This window comes from Mugil cephalus, chromosome 16 (assembly GCF_022458985.1).
Source record: "Mugil cephalus isolate CIBA_MC_2020 chromosome 16, CIBA_Mcephalus_1.1, whole genome shotgun sequence".
NCBI lineage: Eukaryota > Metazoa > Chordata > Actinopteri > Mugiliformes > Mugilidae > Mugil > Mugil cephalus.
The window spans coordinates 9908591-9930476 of NC_061785.1; the positions used below are offsets into that span (position 1 = coordinate 9908591).

Here is a 21886-nt window from a genome sequence, read left to right on the forward strand (position 1 = left end):
ATGTATTTATTTAAATTAATGTTGAAGGTATGCGTAGCCTCATTATACTGAATCTGGTATCCTGCATTTGGCCTACGGGTATGGCTGCTTATGCACACAGGTCCACACAACCCTCCTCTCGTTATTAATGGTTTGCAGTGAACCAGGCTGCAAAACAAACATTTTATCGCGGTATTGATGTAAATGCATCAATAGTGAGAGTGCGTAGGTGATACAGATGCTATTCTCAGCCGATCCCAGGGCGGCATCCATGAGGGACATTGACTGTAACCTACACAACCTCTCTGAATGCCCCATGGTGTACAGTTGATTTGCATTTTTTGCTTCATGCACAAAAAAAGAAAAAAATTCAGTGCGTGAGGATACCGTTGTTCTTCCAGGGATGAGTCTCCTTATAGACCTGAGATGACTAATGAACACTTCCACTCCATTTGTAGCTGTACCTCAGAGCAGCTCCAGACACTCAGTCAAATTGGCTCCAGAAGTGCTTGTCTACTGCCTCCTCTCATCTTTATCAATGTTAAGTATAGGTTGACATTCCTCGCCACGACTGCTGAAATAACAGACGCCCGTGCTCGTTCTCGCACGCCTGCGCCTCCCAATCAGAACGGCATTGTGACATTGTTTACCTCGGAGTAATGGATTTCAGTGAGCGGCGAGGAGCGACGAGAGCCTCTTTCAGATCCATAAGGTATAAGGTTTTATCCCTCTGTTTTCCAGTCCCTCCTCTTCCGCAACTGCAACGCTTCCAAAACGGGCTTAATCCTTCATCTTTAGCAATCGCGGCGCATTTATAAAATTGGTCCTTCTTCTTCCCTCGGGAGTGAGTAAAGAATGACGGCGACTGTGGAAGTTTAATGAGAACAAAGTGACGGAGTGAAAAGGGGTTTTAGTGGAGGTGGCTCACAAAGGGAGTGGAAGAAAGCGGGCCGCATTGTCTGACCCCATCTAACTGGGACATAAATGGCAAAAGGCAAGTGGCTTTTGGTATCTTGCTTTTGAAGAACCGGAGCCCTTCATCTCACGCTGCCTGCCCAGCTTGGCAAAGGCCATTCTGCCCTTTTTTCCTATACTGACAGCTCTCTTTTTTTCCGGAACAGTGCATCATGGGACTGTGTTTGGCTCTGATCTGCATTACAAAAGGAGCCTGATGCAGCTGGTAAGAAAAGGACAGACAGGGCTAATTATAGCAAGGATGCCAGCCTGGTTTTCTTGCTGCAGCATGGCAGCTGTTTACATAAGATTCAAATAAAGGCACACTTTTTTAAAGGAAAGAAAAAAATCATTCAGTCCCGCTCATGATAACCAAATAATTCAACAATATCTGGGCTCAAATGAGGGAATGACAGTCTTTGATTTAATAACACTTTCATGTTACCCATGCTAAACTAAGGGGAACATGAAATGGTCATCCAAATTAACTATTCATCAGTGAACCACAACTTGTAAGCATGGTTTATGCCTCTGTGGGACACAGATGCTGTAACTTACATTTGTGTTGGATTCATTTTTGTTTCTACTTCTTGCATCACTTGCAACAATGGCGACTGAAACTTACACCGAAATTCCGCCAAAGACTAGTCATACAATTGTTTTTTTATCTCCAAACCTCCTCAGTTAACCTTTCCTCCATGTGTTCCATCTTTACTGATCCGAAGCATTCTATTTGTAAAATTGCAGCGATGTAGAAGCAGCTGGAAATACTACACTACTACCAAGCAGACAAATCGCAGCCCTTGCTACGCCGCTAGGGTCCACGTAGGGCCTTGGCTGACATAGCTACGGCATCAAATTAATGCAGGGGTGTAAGCCACTCATTACACTTTACTATAAACACTCAAATATCTTGTACCACTGGTATTCTATAGACTGATGTCACCATATTCACTGCTGACCTCATCGATCAGTGCAATCAGCAAGCATAATGATACTCTGGCAGGAATGTAGCATCTCGTTCTCAGTAAAAAGAAGTAAAATAAAATAAAATAAAAGTATAGTAGGCACTGCACAATATATTCCGGAAGAGTTTTTACACACAATAGCGCACTGCCAATGCTTCAGCTCTGACTGCTGTTAGACTCAAGGACTCAGAGATTCTCTTGGCACTTTGCTACTGTTCCCTCAAGCGCCCCACTTTGTATCCATTTTTCTCTTACCGCACAACAAAGGCCTTCTGTATCCCGAGCTATGGTGGTAATGACATAATGTTGTGTCACTGACTTCATTTGAGCATTAGAATGAATACAAATGGGGTAACGCAGAGCGACTGTAGTTGCACCACACAATGAACTCGCGCATACTGTTAGAAGGAGTCATTATTCTTCGTGGCAGCGGGAGACAAGGATGCGCTCTCGTGATGGCGACGGTGAATACATGTTGGCCTGCACCTAATCGTGTGTTTCCGTGAGGCAGAAGAGGAACAGAATGCGTCCTTGTCAGGGGAGATGGCGACAGCGAATGCAGAACCATCTGATATGCGAAGAAGAGGCTGGACAGGCGGTGGCGTCTGCGTGCAGAGGCTTGGAAAGTGCTGTGCAGATAGCGTGTATGCATTCACATATGCTTTTGTGGAGCGCGGGTACGGTGGCGGATGTACACCTGTGGGTTCTCGCGTGTAAACCCGGCAGCTGATAGGACGCCAATCACAGGTGCTTCACCTGTCAGGGCGGTGCAGCCGGCGACAGACTGAGGGATGGCTCTGACCTTCAGAAGTGACAAGGGAGCGGGGCGACACAATTAGACTACACTTCTGCAGCTCTGCTGCTCTCCCTCTCCACCTTCCGGTTGCCATTCAGACATGACAGGCCACGCCCACCTCCTTTCATAGCCGGAGTTCAATGTCACCCGAGGAGAGCTTCGTTTTTCATGTTAAAACCGAAGACAGATGGGCGTCAGGGGGACAAGGCACCTGGGGCGGAAAAGAAATGGTTGGTTTGCTAGTGCTGGTCCTTCAAGGTGGTTTGATGGGTGTGATGTTGAGGGATGCATGATGGGAGCAAGGGTGAGGATGGATGCAGAGGTCTTCATCTTTGTCGTTGTCTGGCGCTTATCCGGGTCCAGCTTCAGCAGGGATGGCCCTCTAACCGGCCACATCCACTAGCTCCTCCAGAGGAATCCCCAGGCGCTCCTAGTCCAGACTGGAGATATAATCCCTCCATCGTGTCCTGGGGCGACACAGAGGTCTCCTTCTGGTGGGACATGCCCGGAATACCTCTAACAGGAGGCGTACAGTAGTCATCCTTACCAGATGCCCAAACCACCTCAACTGACTCTTCTCGACATGGAGGAGCAGCGGTTCTACTCTGAGCACCTCATGAATGTGGAGGTTGTATAATCTGGTAATCTGGTCTTCTTGACGTTGAAGAAGGACTCAGTGTGGTCATTCTGCGTCAGGTACGGCTTGGTGGAGAGCCGGCAGAGTCTGAACCCAGGATGGCGTCTGACAACAGGAGGAAGGAGAAGAGGGGATGAAGAACGGGAAGCTCTCTGACTATAAGCTAGCTTGACAGGCAATTAGGGGAGTGGTTGAGGTGTGGGCCTTCTCCTGAACCTTGGTTAACTTTAGTTTGCTTCGTTTTACAGGTCAGCGGAACAAAGAGGACATGGTAAAAGAAAACCAAACAGTTAGAAGGGACGGCTTAAAAGTGAGGGCAGCAAGTCACTTGTAAAAGAAAATGGAGAATGACTCTGGGATGGGTAAAGGACAGGTGAAAACCCACATTGCTCTCCTCTGATTGATGGAGCAGCCGCGGCCCTCTTTGCGGTGTCATTAGGCAGAAAGGTTTGGGGGACTTGTCTGAATGCAACGCGCGGTGCCGCTGCCTATTCATCACCTGTAGCCTGTGTCCGCTGAAAAACACAGAGAATGAATGCTTCCGCCGGCGTGCATTGTCACAACATCCTGGAGCGGCTTTTAATTTTAGTGTGGCACATGTGCTTAGAAGACTTCATGTTTTATTAAATGAAATCCGCTCCAGTCGTGGTTTACTCTTTCGGTGTTTCGTATACGTAAGACCGTGAAATATTATTATCACTCTCACTCAAGGCTCTCGCTTGGGTCTTAGCCGGTTTCCACGGATATCTCCGCATTAGGATTCACTGCTTCGCGCGCTCATGTGGTCTGTTCATACGCTCAAACTGGCCCCCAGCGCCGGCTTTATCTCAGCTCAGTTACTCAGTATGAATTGGAAACCACTATGTAGCGCAGGCACAGACCAAAAGGCCAAACTAATTTTCTGCAGCTGAAATAGTCCCGCGATAGCTTCATACAGCACCCTAAATGCACATGTGTGTCAGATGGCTTGAAATCTTTTTCTTTTCTTTCCCTAATGGGCTTTGACCCTCAAAGGATGATGGGGGGGTTCTGTGGTTTTATAGGCTTATGGCAGATTAGGACGATGATAAATCACAAATAGTTTTTTTTTTCTGCTTTTGTTCAGGGCTTTATGTCATGCAGTTGAAAAATCTGACTGCACATACACATAGAAATGGAATTCCTAGAGAAATTTGAAGCAAGTAGCCAGATTTCATTATTAATGCAGTGACCATTTCGAGAACATTCCCACGTACGGCATACGGCCATGCAGCAGAATAAATCTGACCCAGGTCAACGTACCACGGGATTGGCAGGCCTGGTGCGTATGAGCTTTCTCCAGGACTGCTGGGATGTTATGCCATGCGATTGATAATGTGTAGCGTGAGCTGGAGTGCATGTTACATAAATCGAATGGAATAACTTTTTTTTTCTTTCTTTTTTTTTTATTCCGCAAAGTGGGGGAGGAGAGCCGCTCGCTAAGAGCAGTCGAGTGGCTGAGTGTGTGTTTTGAGTGTCCACTTTTAGACAGACACTCATCAAACAGCGGTAGACATGGTTACGGAGGTGGGAGGCAAAGCTGTCAGTCACAGCGCAGCCAATACACTTCCATTTGAGGAAGCTGTCAGTCACCTGAGAGGTGCAGTAATGGCGTGGTTGTCACCGGAGAGAGAGGGAGAGAGAGACTGGGGAGAAGGTTGGTGGAAGACGAGGGAGGGAAAAAAAAAATGAATTGGTAAACCGGAGGGAGAAAAGCTCCTCTGAGATCGGTCAGCCGCCATCACTGCCTATTGAAAACCGTGTGGCTATTATGTTATTGTATTAGTCACCAAACTGCACCTTTTGTATTTGAATAATATTAAAAGCGTACCTGTGCTTTGTGAAAAATGTTTCACTTTCATTCTAAGACTTAAAAGACTGGTAACACTGTCATTGGTTCTTCAGCAGCAGGTCATTTTAGCTGAGCACAAAGGGTGACTGAAATCACGCCCTTCAACCTATGAATTGGCTGTTAAAAATCAAACAAATACAGCATGTTTTCTCTAGATTGTCTAAAGTGGCTGTGTAACTCGCAGCTAATTTCGAAACGTGCAGAACAGCACAGAGGAGCGGAGCTGAGGTGAGGTGAATGCTGACAGCTAGCAACCTCTGATGGCACCCACCTGTGTCACACAGCAGCAATGCCCTAAATAGTGTCTCACTGCTAGAAAAGTTACATCCCTCTTGATGTTTCAGTCTGTGGACATGTTTATTTCTGCTGTAACGTTGCATATTTTAGCAGGGATCTCTTTGGGGGTTGACTCACTTCTGGAGCCTGCCTCAAGTGGCAATTTATGGAACTGCGGTTTTACATTTTTTGCACTACTCCCTCGAGCTATATGCCTAAATGAATTATAAATGAACATAAAAAGCTTGTATTTGTTGTGTTTTGGAGAACTTACCTTAATTCTTTTATATTAAAAGCCATAATTCAACTTCTCCTGTTTCTGTTAAAGCCAAGCTCAAATCCCAAGGGTTAAAATGGTGGCATGTCGTTTTGTTGATGTTTGATATGCAAACTCTTGTCTGCAGAGTTTACCCTCATTATTTTCGTCATCCATTTTAACAAAAATGCAGCCACTGCATCAGATTGTGTTACACCGATCAGGCATAACATTATGACCACCTTCTTCATATTGTGTGGGTTTCCCTTGTGCATCCAAGAGTTCTAACTCGTCGTAGAATGAACATGGTCCCTCTGAGGGTGTCCTGTGTCAGAATGTTGGTAGTAGGGACCTCTTGGTCCTGTGGGTTGAGGAGAGGGGCCTATGTGGATCAGGTTTGTTCCAGTGCATCCCACAAATACTTGATCAGTTTGGGATCTAGGGAATTCGGGGGCTAGGTCAACACATTTTGCTGTTCATGGTTTTTGAGTCGTCTCTGAACCTTTTTGTGTGCGGGTGCCTGTGTCAGGCTGCATCCTGCTGGGGATGGCTGCTGCCGTCAAGGGGTGTCATTGCTATGGGGTGGAGGTACCTGGTCCGGTCTAGGTGGATGGATCTCTAAGTAACATCTACACGAATGCCAGGTTCAAATGTTGCCCAGTAGAACGTTGCATTGTCACAAGATGGTCAATGTAATTTCCTTCTCCTGTCAGTGGTCATATATGCCTGATCGGTGTCCATTAACGTTCTGGAAATATCCGTTAGTGGCCTCCAACAGGTGCTTTCATTCAGTTCACTATAGGGCAAATGTTAAATGTGTATCGACTATAGCCCTACCATCTATTTGCATTTAATTTTAACTCAAGTTTGAGTTTGATATTTTGCCAGTACAGCTAATGGCCTAATGACCAGCAGATGTACAATTCAGACCATAAGTATTAAAACATATTTTTTTTGCACAAGCTGCAGTTTTCCAAAGGTAACTGAGCATTTGGCCATTAAATTCCTCTTGGGCAGCCATGTGTTGTTTCAGGCTTACTTCATGCGGAAATCTTAACGTCCGTGGTTGTGTTGATATTAGCTGCAGCAGAAATTCTGTTTGGGTTAAACTTACAAGCTCTCTTTCAAGCTTGTTCTTTCCAATTTCTTTGACAGAAAGTATGGACAGAAAATGATTCAACTTTCCACCTGCCCTTTGGAAGCATTTTTCTTTTGGGTTTTTTTTTTTTGAAGTGTGTTCACCGCAAACAGTCCTAAGCACTTTGGTGTTGTACATCCCATCCCATCCCATCAGCAGAGGTTGAACGAGAGCTAGTTCAACCTCTGCTGTTTCAAAAGAAAGCAGAATCCCGATAATAAACTTTTATTTCTTACTTATGTCACAACTGTTTGGGCTGAACTTTGGAAGAAAGTTGTTGACTGTGAACTCTTGACTTTTGTGGATAAAAAGACTGTGCTTCATAAAGATCAAGTCAGTTTTGAAAACACCCAGTCAAACAGTCAATATTCTCCTCATATAGAATTATCATCATAGCTTTGCTTGCACCCAGATGCAATCTGTCCAACTGTCCGGACTCACTGTGCAATTGTATTGTCCAGTGCATTGTGCAAAAAGGTAAAGAATTTTGAAGGTAAATGAGTGGAATTCTGCCAAATCAGATTACAAACATGCAAGGAAAGCATGCGTGTATGTAGTGACAAAGCCATATGTCATCTAATTGTTATACTCAATTTAGGTTTGTAGATTTGTAGAAGGAGTATCCAGTTGCATGCAAAGGTTTTCTCTCTGTATCTGGTTGCAATATGTCCCATAATGAACTCCCAAGGGTATGTTACCACGGCCATATTCTGATAGGAATTGAGCCAGGCTACTCAAAGCTATGGAAATGGCACCAAGAATATGAATACTATGAGCACATTTTTTATCCTTGCTGATTGCGTCCTGCATCTGCAAGGCATGGCCGATTGTTTTGCACTGTATAGCACATAATTTGGCAACAAATTGATGTGGAGCACAGTATATAGTAACTGTCCTCTATGCCCACTGCCTGCAGGCCCCTTTGCAATAACATATCCAGTGCTAATACCCACACAGTGCTTCTGGCTCAAGAGTTTCTATGTGCGTTGATGTAAATAAAACCCATGTTTTCTCCCTTGACCCAATACTCGGACTTTATTCTGCAGTTTAGAGTTATTTTTTTTGGACCTCCAGCCTTATAATCGCTCAGCTTCTCCAACCCACTTCCATTTTTTCAGCCTCCTCTTTTGTGCTATATCCCATTTCTCCCATTCTTTGCCGTGACCTTGCTGCACTGGAACGATATACCGTGGCCCGACGACAAATAATACTTAAATTGAAAGCTCATTAATGAAAGATTATGGGCTCTCTGAATAGTGCATGGTGCGCCGTCATTATGTGCCCATATACAGTACAAAGAACCCAACAGAAAAAGAACAAACATTCACCCCTGCGGGAGCGTGAAAGACTAAAGGTGGACTTTTGTGCTGCAATTTTAAATACATACCCTTGACCAGAATTGTGACCCCTCCACTAAGAGAAAACATTTTTTCCATCAAGAAAAATAATGAAGTAAAGAAAGGAACAGCTAAATATGGCTTAACATGCATCATATAGTTCACTTTACCGCTTCACTGCTGCTCCTTCGATCTGCTCCATTTTGGTTGAAGTAAATAGGTGCCCAGCAGAAGCAATCAGAGGAGAAAGGAAAGCAAGGACTAAACCAGCTATGATTACACTGAGAAAACACGGCAGGAGGTCAAAGAAAAATGTATGGCACAAGGTAAGAAGGAGCTAATTGGCTTGCTGAGCAGTGAAACTAGCGCCATCCATTCTCTTGGCTTTATCCAGACATGCCCTTCATTAGGTGAGTACAAAGGGGAGAGAGCAATGATCACATTTATTAAGCCAAGGTAGAGAAGGGACTAACAGTGTGTGTGTGTGTGTGTGTGTGTGTGTGCGCATCACAAGATGACATGGAGGGGGTCTCCTTGTTTATATGTATATGCCTTTGTCTCAGTGTGAGCTTCGGAGGATGAGCATAAAGGCACCAACAGAGACAGGGATGAGATGGATGAGGTGGGAGACGTGTGCATGCATGTACGCTGCTCATGTGGAGACTTTGTCAACAGCCCAGTGGTGCGCTGCGTGTGTGTGTGCAGGAAAAATAGTCACCAGTTAGCGTCTTCAAGCTTTTTTTGTTTTAGTTTACAGCACTGTGTGGTTGTACATAGATTTATGGAGGCCTGAATATCCTCATGCGTACCATCGACCCCTCTTTTAGTGGGTGGGGCTTAGCTGGAGGCAAAACAGTCCACAGGAATGTGTGAGCAAACTCTGCCTAGCAGCTACTGTTATCTTGCTTTAGACAATGGTGTACAAAACAATTGAGTTTTTTATCTGAATATGTCCCGTCATTCACTTTCCAAGGCTGAGAGTGTTACTTAAAAACAGTTAACAAAAAAAAAAGAGGAGTGATGACAACCATGGTGGGAAGAAAAAAAAACATTATCAAAGAGGAAGCCATGTTAAAATGACATTCATTAAGGCATCAAGTCCCTCCTTTCTCCAGCAAACAGCTACCATGTGGCAGTGACAAAGTGTGACTAAAAGGCCCATTGTGGTACATTAAAAGCCTTCTAACAAGGCCATGAAGTGGAATTGTTTTCTGCCGTGCTCCACAGCGAGCGAGGGTTGCATCAGGAGAGATGAGGATAATGGCCTCTCCTTCAAACTACCTCGGCTATCAAATGCACCGCGTATTGACCCGCACTAATCATCTTCGCTAAGTGGCAATTTAGACAATTATCCCCAAAATTTCTCTTTTTTTTTAAAGCAAGTACTCTCTTAAATGAATTCATAGTATGAAACACAAAGCGCCCACACTCATCTTGGAACTTTTTGGACCATATTAATTAAAGGTCTGACTTTCGGTATACAAAAAATAAAAAATAAAATAAAAAAATGGTACCTGGGTAAAAAAAAGAGTCTGATTAGAACACTTTTGTATTGAAGGGTGTAACATGGTAATGCAGTAGTGTTTTGAAGACCTTTGCGTACAAATGTCTATCAGCTGTAACAGTGCATTGTGAATTGGTGCCAGTGTCAAATATATGTGGCATAGTCGGAAATGCTGGGTACTCTTGTCCTTTTGTCGTTCCTTTGGCTTTTGCTTCTGTGTTTAGAATTTAGTATGTGTAGTATGTGTATTTAGCGATAAAAATAAATCCATTTTGTGTGATTTGGCTGACTGAAATATAATAACGGTGGCCAAGACAAGTGTGAAATGTGTTATTTCGTGGGTGACGTGTCATTATCACACGAGCAACGCTCTGTTAATTCGCACGCTGAACTATAAACCCGGCTCGATAAGCCGCACCGCTCACACGCGGGCACTTAGTTGAAGTTCAACCGGCAAACACCTCATTTATAAGGTGGACGTGCGCCCGCGTACATGTGTTTGCGTGCAGCCTACGGTGGAAGTGAGCGCTGAGAGTGGACTCCTCTTTTCCCTTCCCTTTGTCTGTGATTCCCCCGCTGTAACCTGTCCATAAAATATTAAGCAGCGGAGAACATTGTTCCACGGCGTTAATTTTTTAGCAGGCCAGGGGTGGACTGCAGACACACCCCATCCTCAAGCCGTGGGTTCGTCAGGTCACTCATGCGTACCGCCTCGTATAGAGATGTGTGTGCGCGCCAACTGTGCATGTTCATTTATTTTCTCTGACTGCACACGCGGCGCCTGAGGAAGAGTCTAAAAGTCTTTCGTGACATCATCTAGTCATCCCATGTTTTTCAAAATGTCCCAGTTTAGCTTTGCGTCATGATAAATTGGTGTAAAGTCTTACAGAATTGAACGCATGGGCTTGAATCTTCCCATTTTTACAGTGCAGGGAGGACCTGAGTGGAGCATAGCGAAGGTGATTTGAGAAGTTTCGTGCAGAATTTTTAAGCCATATGATCCTGACACATGAGATGCTTCTCAGGTTTATTGTGTCCCATAATACAGGAATTGATTTGCTTCCATAAACATAATAGCATAATATGCTCAGTGTACTGGGCTCCACACTCCACCACTAAGGAGATTTTTCTTTTTGGATCTTGTGGGAAATTAAACCAGCTTACTCCTGAGTAAGCACACACACACACACACACACACACACACACACACACACACACACACACACAGGCACAGCAGTACACACACATCTCCACGTGGTGGAAACATTCAATTACACAAAAGTAAGGGGAACTGAGATGCATTTATAGGAATACAATAAATCACATTCCACATATTTATGGATAACATAATCTCCTCCATACCCACTCTTTCTTTATGTAGCTCAGTTTCAAGGCATTACCTGCTTAGTTTAGCTTTGCAAGTCATTATTGAAGCAGGGGGACGGATTGCCGTGGGTTAAGTGATAAAGGTAAGCATGCTTAGCTTGTCGCAGCTAAAGGTTAGCTCATAGATTTACAACCGCCGTCCCTCTTTGTGCAGGCTGTTTAAAGGGGTAGACACTCTTAATATTTGAGCTGCTCTGATTGATTGCGGCCAGGCACTGCCGTTGTATTCCTGCTGCTGCTGCTGCTGCTGCTGCTGCTGCATCAGATGAGAACAGAGGAGATGACAGCGATTGCGACTGGTTGTCATGCTTTCGGATATGCAACAAATTTAGCTCCTTTACATGTTTTTGACATGTATGTGAAAACTCACTGTCAGCCACGTCCCAGTGTATCTAAACAAAGACTGGTTTGAGGTTTCTTGTTGACTAGGGTGTGTAGGCGACCCAATCCTTACCTGAGTTAGAGGATGTTATTTGGATTAACCGCGTTTGTTGTCATCAACCCTTCAGAACCGATCCGATCCGATGGGTGATCCGTTAAAGCTGAATTACCGTAACTCCCCAACCTGCAGCCAATGGCAGCAGTCTTTCATCATTACCGTAATGGCAGCTTTTTCTTTTTTTCTTTTTTTTCTTAAAGAAAGCGCAATTCCCCAGTGTTCAGCCACTATTTGAATTTTGTCCATTGGTGGGTTAGGGTAATTGTGCAGGTGTTTAGGCCTTAAAGCGTTAAAAGGTCGGTTCAGAACCATTAATCATGAAAATAAGATAGCACCCAGGTTAATTGTATTAATGTCCTTTAGTTCAGGTGAGAAAATACAAACCTCAGCTCCCTCACCACTCATTAATAACTGAGAAAGCTACAAAAAAGAAAAGAAAAAAAATTCTCAGGTTGCCTCGTTAAAGGTCTGTTCTTTGCCTGTCCAGCTTGTCTACTTGCAACAACTCATCACAGGAGGAATACACATCTTATACAACTTAGATCCCACACACATCCATCCGACCCTTAACTATAACCACCCATCCGGTTGAGGGCCACGGGCGGCTGGAACCTATCACAGCCGGAATCAGCCAAGAGGCGAGGAACACGTCGGAGAGGTCGGCCCTGCTCCGCTGCAGATGGAAAAAAACAGAGCTACGAGCGCACAAACAGCCAATTTCAAATTAATTACCAATTAACCTTACGGGCATGTCTTTGGACTGGGGGCTGTGGGAGGAAGCCAGGGCATCTGGGGAAGATTCGCGCAGGGAGAACATTCAAAGGTCTGAGGAGTTTTGAACTCTTCTTGCCGCGAGGCGCAAGTGAACGCTGCGCAACAGAAATATCTAGGGGGACAAAAAAAAAACAGCTTTTATTTTAGCTCTGTTCGTTTAATATAAACGCCAAAATCTGAATTTGACTCTGGCATTCTGTGGTCTGAGGAGAGCAACGGCAAAAATAAATAACAAATTAAGGCACAAACATAACTAATGAACTTTTGACATGTTCTCCTGTCAGACCGAGACTCTTGTTGGTCTCCCGGGCTGGCGCGGGGGCCTTTGGACCTGCAGTGTTGGAAGACTGCCAGCAGAACTAAAGTCGTGAGAGGGGAGCCGATGGTACATATTAGTGGCCGGCAGGATGGTCTGTTGGGAAATGCAGTGCTACAGGCGAGGAGAAGCAAGCTCACTGAGCCATGAATTGAACAAAAAGGGCCAACAATGCACTGGAGATGCGGCAAAAAGCTGAGCGCCAGAGGAAGATGTGTGTGTGTTCGCGTGTAAACGGACATGTTATTGATGTACGTATGAGCAGAATAGTGAGCAGATTAATGTTTTTCTTCTGTTTTTTTTATAATCTGCATTCCATTTACAGCACATGTATGTGTGTGTGTGTGTGTGTGTGTGTGCGTGTAGATGCAGGGTTTTGGAAATCAGCAGCTGGCCCGGGTTTGAGAGTCTCTCAGGGATGAGTGAAATATCAGTCGGCACACACGCACACATCTGCCAAACCCCTCTCTCGCACACTCAAAATTTACAGTCCTCTGCTGACATACATACGCCGGCACATTCTGGAGCGTTTCCCATCCAGCGCACACATTCAGACGCACACACACTCACACACACACTCGGCAAGAGGGTCAGAGCAGTGTGCTAAATAAAGACAGACAGTAGAACAGATTTTCACACCCAGCGGGACCATTAGCAGCTCGGTTAGACCACCAGCAAACTTTCATCCTCATCAGCGTCACAAACACATTTTGACACCTGCCATCAAAGAGTAACACACACACGCGCACACATTTTGTAGAAACAAACAAATTGCACCATGCACACAAACATACAGTGTGTAACGCACACGTTTATTGATTGGCGTCATCGTCTAAATGGTTAAATCTGACAACAGCAATTTGATTTTAGCATAAAACGACGTTTTTCTGAAGTTGTCGGGGGCCCGTACTAATGCTGCTAGCCGTGTTGTCGTCGTGGGCTCATTTTTTAAGATTAAAAATCTCTTAGGATAAAGGTTGCAAGTAGTTTACGGTTAGGGTAAAGGTTGGGGAGTGCATTATCTCAATGGAAAGTCATTTCAAAGATAGAAACACAAGTTTTTATGTGTGTGTGTGTGTGTGTGTGTCTGTACAATACGTGTGGGGGGCCCCGCCTCTCCCTCCCCATCCCCCTCCCCCCTCGGGCTACAGCTGAAATATGTATGCTGTGTCCGGTAGCGTTGGGCCCCCGAGGACTGGCGCTTGGAGGGAGGTTGCTGCTCACGGCTGCCTGTGCAGCACCACGGCCTCGTGGGAACTGGAAAGCAGCGACTTATCCGCGAAAGTGCAGCTGAGAAAATGTGTCATCCGCAAAGTTGCCAAGCTCACGGACGCGTCGAGTACAACTTAGGCACATTTGTTGAAATTGTTGTGGTTTTATTATGACAAGACATTTTTTTTTTTTTTTTTTTTTTTTTACCCCCATTGGACTTGGACGTAAGTGTTTACTGCCTGCGAGATTAATTCAGGACAGCGAGCTGTTATTCAGCTTGCACGACATTCAGTCAACTCATAAATAAATCCAGAAGTGATCCTGAGTGTAGGGGGAAAATGCATCACCTGGAATAATCCACCTGATGTCACTAAACAGCAGAGTACCAATATATGCGTTGACGCAAGAATACCCAAACCTTCAATTATATCCTTTATATGTTATATGAGCGACATGATCGCCTAAAGACAGAGGATTTAACAAGTTGTTTTGACCTTTTTGATTATTTGAAGGGAAATAGGTGAACGTATCTCCACTATATAGCGCCTGTTATTTTAGAAATGAATCCTCCAAGTTCTATTCAATTATGGATTCTCACCCCGGGGCAGGCATTTGTACCTGGCACTGTTCTCATTAATGAGAGAGCTGATTTAATTGACTGTCTGCTCCAGACTTGAATACGAGCGTCCGCGTGACACTCTAACCTCCACGTATTCATATGCACGCACTCACACACGCACAGTAGCACGTCTCAGCTTTGTGCCATCCTTCATTCTGCAAGCGCTGTATGCAAATAAGGGGCCTTTTCACACAATAACTCCTTTGTGTTGTACAGGAAGCGCACAGCCCTGTGCCAGTTTATTCTGGCCATGAAATTTTGCCAATAGTGACATACGTTACATTTGTGTGCAGGAACGCACCTCAAAGTGTGCAAGGTAGTGTTTTCATCACTGTGCGATGTCTGCGTTTCATGTTGTGTTGTCTTCCATTTCCAGGACAAACTTGTTGTATTACCCATCTAATTGTTGTGCGTCAGTCTGCTGATAATGCCTTGTGGCTCCAGTTTCCAGTCTCCATCTCTACATGTTCATTTTGTTAATTATGTTCCCATTTAGAAATAAATTATGTAAGCTTTTAGGACACGGCCACTCTATGATTGATAACGGTACATGTAGTGTTTCTCGGTTTCTTAGTTTGATGCACCCCTCCATCCTCCCCAGCTCCTCCCACATGTCCAAATACACTTATCAGGGAAAATATTGTTTAGGTCGACTTTGTGCCTCCAAAATGGTCTACATGTCCAAGTAACATCCACAAAACAAGATGAGTTAATGTTATTCACTTCTCCTTTCAGTGATTTTAATGCAAACACCTATGTACACACACCGTCTTTGGCCATTTTTTTGGTATTTAAAAAGCTCGAGCCACGAGCATTAGAGCATTAAACACTAAAATATGTTGACAGTGATTCTTGCACAAGGATGTAGTAATGCTGTACCGGTTAGCAGACAGCAGGCGAATTGGTTAGCCTTCTGTTCCACGGTAGCACAAACACAAACAGAAAACTCAACTAAAATATAACTGACACCAACATTTAGGCTAAACACAAGTCCATTAACACATACAAACTAACATACAGACACGCTGATAGAGTACGTCGGCCAAATATCAGCAGCATGTTTAACACGGCTTCAGCTTGCTAACTTAGCCCCATGGTTAGCTTATTGACTTCTAGGGTTAGCTCCTCTCTCCACCATGTTAGCACCGCTGGTCTCGTTTTATTCTGACATGTTTGTGTGTACATTGGTGTGGAGCTCCGACTATTGGAAAACAGAGCGGAGCAGAAGCTTGAGATACATGATTGAGATTAAGAATTTTAATAATTAATCATTATTAAGATGATTCTTTTTGAACTATGTAGCTAAAGACAACACTAATATTTGCATCTTTATAAAATTGACGGGGAATGTTAGCAAACAGTCGTGGTAGCAGAGAAGAGAGCAAGCAACGTTAGCATTAACAATGTAGGTTGAGTTCAGTCTTTGCTCTCCTTCGAGCTCTGCGTTGATCTCTACAACCCCTGAGGGAAATATCAGGCTGCTTAGAGCTAAATACCACTAAACGCTCACCTATGTTTACCAGCTAATTGATGTTTTTTGGGGTCGTGGGGGTGCAGCAAGAGTGACAGTCGTAACAACAGCGCTTCGATTTTATTAGCCGTCTAATCAAGAAATTGGAGTTATAGTGGTACGAAGGATGGCGGGAGGCAGTTTTCCACTATTCTCCAACTTATATCATTTGATTAATCAAAAAATAATTAACAAGTTAATCGTTAACGAAAATACTCATTACTTGCAGCCCTCAGCCGATATGTCCCCGGAGTGTATTTTCCTGCACCCCGTGTCCTGATTCCACAGCTAGATAGCACCGATGATCATTAGCTGACGTCCTAATGAGATGGAGATATTCATCAGTGATCAATGTTTTCTCTGGCCTCACACCTTCCTAGGTTCGTGAACGGGTGGCGGGCAGTGGGTGATACAGTACACTGGCTTTTTTTTTTTTTTTTTTTTGCGCCCACTTGCTGCATTGCTGTCTGGCTCTTTACTCCTCCTCGCCACGTCTCCCTCTCACCTGGTGCTCTTTTATCTCCACATCAAAGATAAAAGCGGAGCACACGTCGTCGGGGAACAATTAGTCTCACCCATTTCCGATCACCATTGTCTTGATCTTTCTCATTTTCAGGATATCTTCTTCAGTGCCAGGCATAGCATTAACCCTCACTGCTTTGGGTGATGCCCAGGCACTCCAACTCCAGAGGCGGCCTACTTTACATTTAATCTCAAATTTGCATCTGTTAAGCCCCCCCGTCTGCCATCCTGCTCCCTCATATATCATTTTCTATCTTTTTTTTTTTTTTTTTTTTTTTGTCTTATATCACTTAACCTATGTGTGCATTTTTCTTCTTGTTCATTGCGTATTCTTCCTTTGCACTGACAGAGGCTGCACTTCACAGTGTGACTTTCTGATTAGCCGCGTCTGTGTTTTGGCTCCGCTTCTTATGCCTCTGCTGTTCCGAGGCTTTCTTGCTGTTTGACTGGCTTAAGGGATCAGATTTTAACAGAACACAACACAGTCTGAACGGCAAGGGGCCCAATTTTCAACTTGAAAACTCTAGGTAGTAATGTGAGCTGAATCTGACGGATCAATACTGCGTGGTATTTTATTGAGTCTTCTCTGTCTTCTTGTATTTGTTATAAATATTTAGTCATGATAGCCTGGCGCACAGACTGGCGCCGAGCTCAGGCTACCACAAGTCAAAAATCGAACCAAAGAGCTGTTCATAAATATGTTAAGAGACTGTGTCTAAATTTATGAATATTCATTATTGATTTATCGAGATCAGTGAGTCTTTCAACTGCAAACTGCTATTGTTCGCCTGCTTTTAATTTCTTTAGATTTTCCTCATTATGTGTGCATCTTTGATCATTCATCACCTTGGATGTCGTTCTTATTTCCACTTATCCAAATTGCTTCAATGTTCCTTGATTACTTAATGTGTAAATGAGTCGTGGTTCTGTGGATTGACTGGCTGTTTCATAATTTCACTGCAGGAATACACATGGCTTTAGATTCATTGGATTCATTTACTCTACTCTCAATTGCAGTCTCGTACAAAAATCCTTCCTTCACTGTGATTATGGTGCTCAGTTTTTAGTAACGCATTGATTCAACTCTGATCCTCTTTGAGGCTGTATTTAGTGGTGCTGTTTATGTTGAGGCGTTTTTTTAATGTACGCTCTACAACCGACTGTAGCAGCAGCATTAGCAAGAATTACCCGGTGGATCATTGGCTATGTTTACACGGACAACGTGTCTACAACTGGATTGAAATCCTCCGGCTTAGATTCCAGATTCCAAATTAACTGTTTGTATGGACACAAAATAAAATAACCCAACAAGCTACAACAATCAAGCAAAACATTACGACCACCTTCATGATATTGTGTAAATCTCTTTTGTGCCTCCAACATAATGTTGTTAGTGGGGGCATTTGGGTCCTATGAGTTGAGGGGAGGGGCCTCTGTGGATCAGGCTTGCTTTAATGCATCTCACAGACCTAGTGAATTTGGAGGCCAGGTCAACACCTTGTGCTGTTTAAGGGTTTCTCATACAGTGTTAATACTATAGTGGTCCATCAGGGTCTAATTTGCTCTGCCCTGATCCCATCAGGGAGTGGCATTGCCATGGGATGTGGGTGCCTGATCTGGTGCAGATGGGTGGTACATGTCCTGTCAGTGGTTTTAATGTTGTGGCTGGATGGTATATTTGCGTGTCTGTATATGCCCCGGTTTTAAATTTAAATATAATTTGGAGCAAAGAGATAGTATCTGTTGTGGAGTGCCAAATCTGACGACGGTGGTGGTAGTAGAAAAAAGTAGAAGGGTTACCCCAATTTTATTGGCAGCATCGAATTCACTCAATAGAAGAAGATGCACAAGATGGGCCCACATTGATTTTGACTTTGTATATCTTTTACATTACTTTTGTCCCCAATTTTCCCTTCCATTCATGCCAGTCGATTCTGACTGAGTCGCTTTTATTCTGATTATAAGTGGGGTACTTGTTTTTGTGTAAATCCAACTACTAGGCGAGGCCTCTCCACAGTCAACATTTATTGTTGTGGGCACCTCCATGAAAAGATGCTCTGCCTCACAAAAGCTATTCAAGAGATAAAATCATTAATGTTCTCTCAGGACGCTTAGTAGTTAATCTGAATCCCAAAGCATGTCAATCTTTCTTACTCTGTTTTACTTTCATCCCCAATTTCCTTTCCATTCCCTCACTCCTATCAGCCTACCTCCAAAATATCAGCACTATAGATCATTTTGACAGTTTAATTTCAATGGCTGATTATCAGTCAATTTGATAATTATATTATCCAACCATCCAATTAATGTGTTCTATATTTACAATAATCATCAAGTAAGCTCCCCACTCTCGCGTCATTTATTAGAGGTGAGATATTAGGACGTCGAGGGACCTTGACAGTTCGCCTGCGAGGCCCCTTGATTGAGACATAAAAGTTGGTGTGCGCCTGCTGCCACGTGCGGTCTGCGCATCACCCCGGAGAGGTCCACGCTGCTCTTCCTCAATCCGTTCCTTCACACTCAACAGAGCGTATTCAGGAGACACGGAGAGAGCAAAAGACAGAGTGAAACGGAGCGGAGGCGAGCGAATGATGAAAGGATTTCATGCTTTCTCCTTGGCTTCGGTCCTCTCCTGTCTGGTCCGCGTAGCTGGGAGGAAAGTGATGCTCTGTGCCCAGTGAGTTACTGACGCACAAATACAAAGAGCAGGAGATGCAGGACCAATTCCTCGTGACGTGATGCCTCTGCCTCTTCTTCCCTTTTAGCCACACATCAACACAGTGCACCGCGTGAGATTGGGTAGCTCCAAGTGGGGCACGTTCAGGAAGGTATTCCATCTGGAATTGTGGCGGCTTGTTGTTTACATGGCAGTGATAATCTAACGCAGCAGAGTTTGCTTTGTCTTAGGTAAGATCCTAGCATCTGACCGTATACAGTCTGTTACAGACTGTTGGATGTAAGCATCAGCAGCTACCAAAGCCACTTTGCTCAAGTTCTTCTATTCAAATGTCTTTGCGTACGTGATCTGAATAATAATAATATTTTTCCCCAACATGTCTTCATACACTTGGTGGATCATGGACACGGGATTCAGGACTGCATGTTCTTTATTCTTAAGCTGCCGTGGTGTTTCCTGCTGGTTTAGGAGCGTGACGAAGAATATTCGAGTAACTTCATTTCTTCTTTTCTTTTTGTTTCTTTCCAGATGATGTGCCTCCCTACTTTAAGACGGAACCGGTGCGTAGCCAGCTCCACCTGGAACGCAACAGGCTGGTGTTGACCTGCATGGCTGAGGGCAGCTGGCCCCTGGAGTTTAAATGGATCCACAACAACACAGAACTGACCCGGTTTTCACTGGAGTACAGGTGAGGACAATAAATGAAACGGGTTTGTTTTCACGCCAGCCTCTGGTACCATATCTGAACAACTACCTTCTAGTGACGAAACCGAGCGCACATATTTGGTCACACCTCAGTCGGTCTCTACCTTTATGCCATTTGGTGTCGTAGTGGAAATTTCTGTTGGAAAATATGAAATCAGAACATTCTCATGGGCAAAGACATAGCATCAAGCACTGAGAGTGGCAAATGAGCAAAGAGTTCACAAAACAGATGTACTTTTCACAGTCTATCTACTGAAGGGCACGTTGTTGACATTGCTCCTCTGCCTTACAGAGATACCGTGACTGGGACGTAGCCTCAAGGCAGTAAAACAAGGATGTCTGGGTTCTGCATAGTTAAAAAACACACAATTATAACCCAGGGTGTTGAGATACCATGGTATAGATTACAGTAACCAAACCAAACAACTAAACAAAGCTGTACATGTAGCATGTGACAGTACTGTTTAGTCTAAAAAAGGAAAACTAAATACTTTTTCCTCTAAAGTCATCTTGGTTGAGGCCAAATTTGGTTATTTTTATTCCAATGCCACAGAAATGAGGCCATAGCATAGCGGCTTAAATCACTGCCTCCCAGATGTATGCCCCCAATAAACTAGTCAAGTTGCGGTTTATGTCTCTGTCTATTTGGACTCACATACAGTACATAGTGAAGGTTTAACATTCTTACGTCATGGCCAACATCATGTTTAGTGAGGTGACATTTATGCATCTAATTCTAGTCTGTTCCAACTTAAACCCTAGGTCTTACAACTCCCCCTATTGTGGGAATGGGCAGGGCATTCGCTCAGAATGACCTTTGACCACCAAAATCTAATCGGTTCACCCTTGAGGCAAAGTCAAAGTGTGTGCCAACGTTGAAGAACGCCCCTCAAGGTGTACTTGAGATATTGCATTTGCAAGTTCAATTGGGACATTGTGTCACCTTGACCTTTGACCACCGGTCCATTGCAGAGCCCATGTAGACATGTTTGTTTGTGACGAATTTGAATTCCCTCGGGGTGTGTGTTATGATATGAGATATGTTCATTAGAATGGGCTGCACAGCTGGCTCGGAAGTACAGACAGCCCCAAGACATAATAACATAGCAGTAGCTGCCGTCTCAGTGTCAGTCTCATGGCATTTGGTGACATTATATTCTATTAACATTTCTGTACTCATTGTCTTGTGTCACTGTCGGTGCACTTTTAAACAAAACAACTGTAGTTTTGTCATGTATTAGTTTGATAAATAAAGGAACGGCTTTTCCAGCTGTGCTTTTTTTTCTTCTTCTTCTTCTTTCATTGCCCCTGCTTCCCCCCTTTCCCCCGGCGCCTCTGTGACCTCCATCGCTCTCTCTGGAGAGGCTGCGAAACAAGCTGAGAGGCGTGAATAAGGGTTAGGGCGGGAGATAAAGCGTCTTTAATGGTAACTGGAAGATCTTAATCATGTGGCAAACATGGCTTATCTTAGAGAGCAGTGTGTCTGCGCCGAGCATTTCCCCGCGTGTGTGTGTGTGTGTGTGTGCGCGCAGACGGCAGTGTAAATGAAACACTAGAGGATTGGAAGAAAGCTTGCTGACACACACTCAGCTGATCTTAGCTGAACCGTTGTGTTCATGTGCGAGAAAAAGAGCGAACGCGAAAAACAACAGGGTGCCGGACATACGGGAAGCCTCGGCTTTGTTGATGGAAGACCTTTCTCCTGACAATCTCTGCGGACAGATAAGCCCAGAGTGGAACAGCAGGGTAGGGAAGGGCTGAAGTGACGCACGGACGCTGGAACAATTGATCAGAATGGACTGTACTTGAGAATAACACTGTCGGCCGGAGCCTTAGGGCCCCTTTGACTGTGTTATTGGGTGAGTGATTGAGTGATAGAATGGGTGATTAAACAAGTAAAAGTGCAATGTTCTGCCATTCCCCCCAAAGAGATCTACTGGTGCTGACGTCACAAAAATAAGTTTTTTCTGTCTGAGATAAAGTCTGTCCAGGATTTTCCAACTTTTTTCCC

At 44.2% G+C, this 21886-nt stretch overlaps 1 protein-coding gene across 6 annotated transcripts in view; it reads left to right on the forward strand.

The window, feature by feature from the left end:
- Window positions 1–21886, forward strand: part of sdk2b (sidekick cell adhesion molecule 2b) — a 267233-nt gene that overhangs the window by 160065 nt on the left and 85282 nt on the right. For all 6 annotated transcript variants that reach the window (XM_047608417.1, XM_047608419.1, XM_047608420.1 and 3 more), the window contains exon 2: window positions 19699–19858. In XM_047608417.1, coding sequence (XP_047464373.1) covers window positions 19699–19858 — 160 coding nt within the window. The remainder of the gene's footprint in view (window positions 1–19698; window positions 19859–21886) is intronic.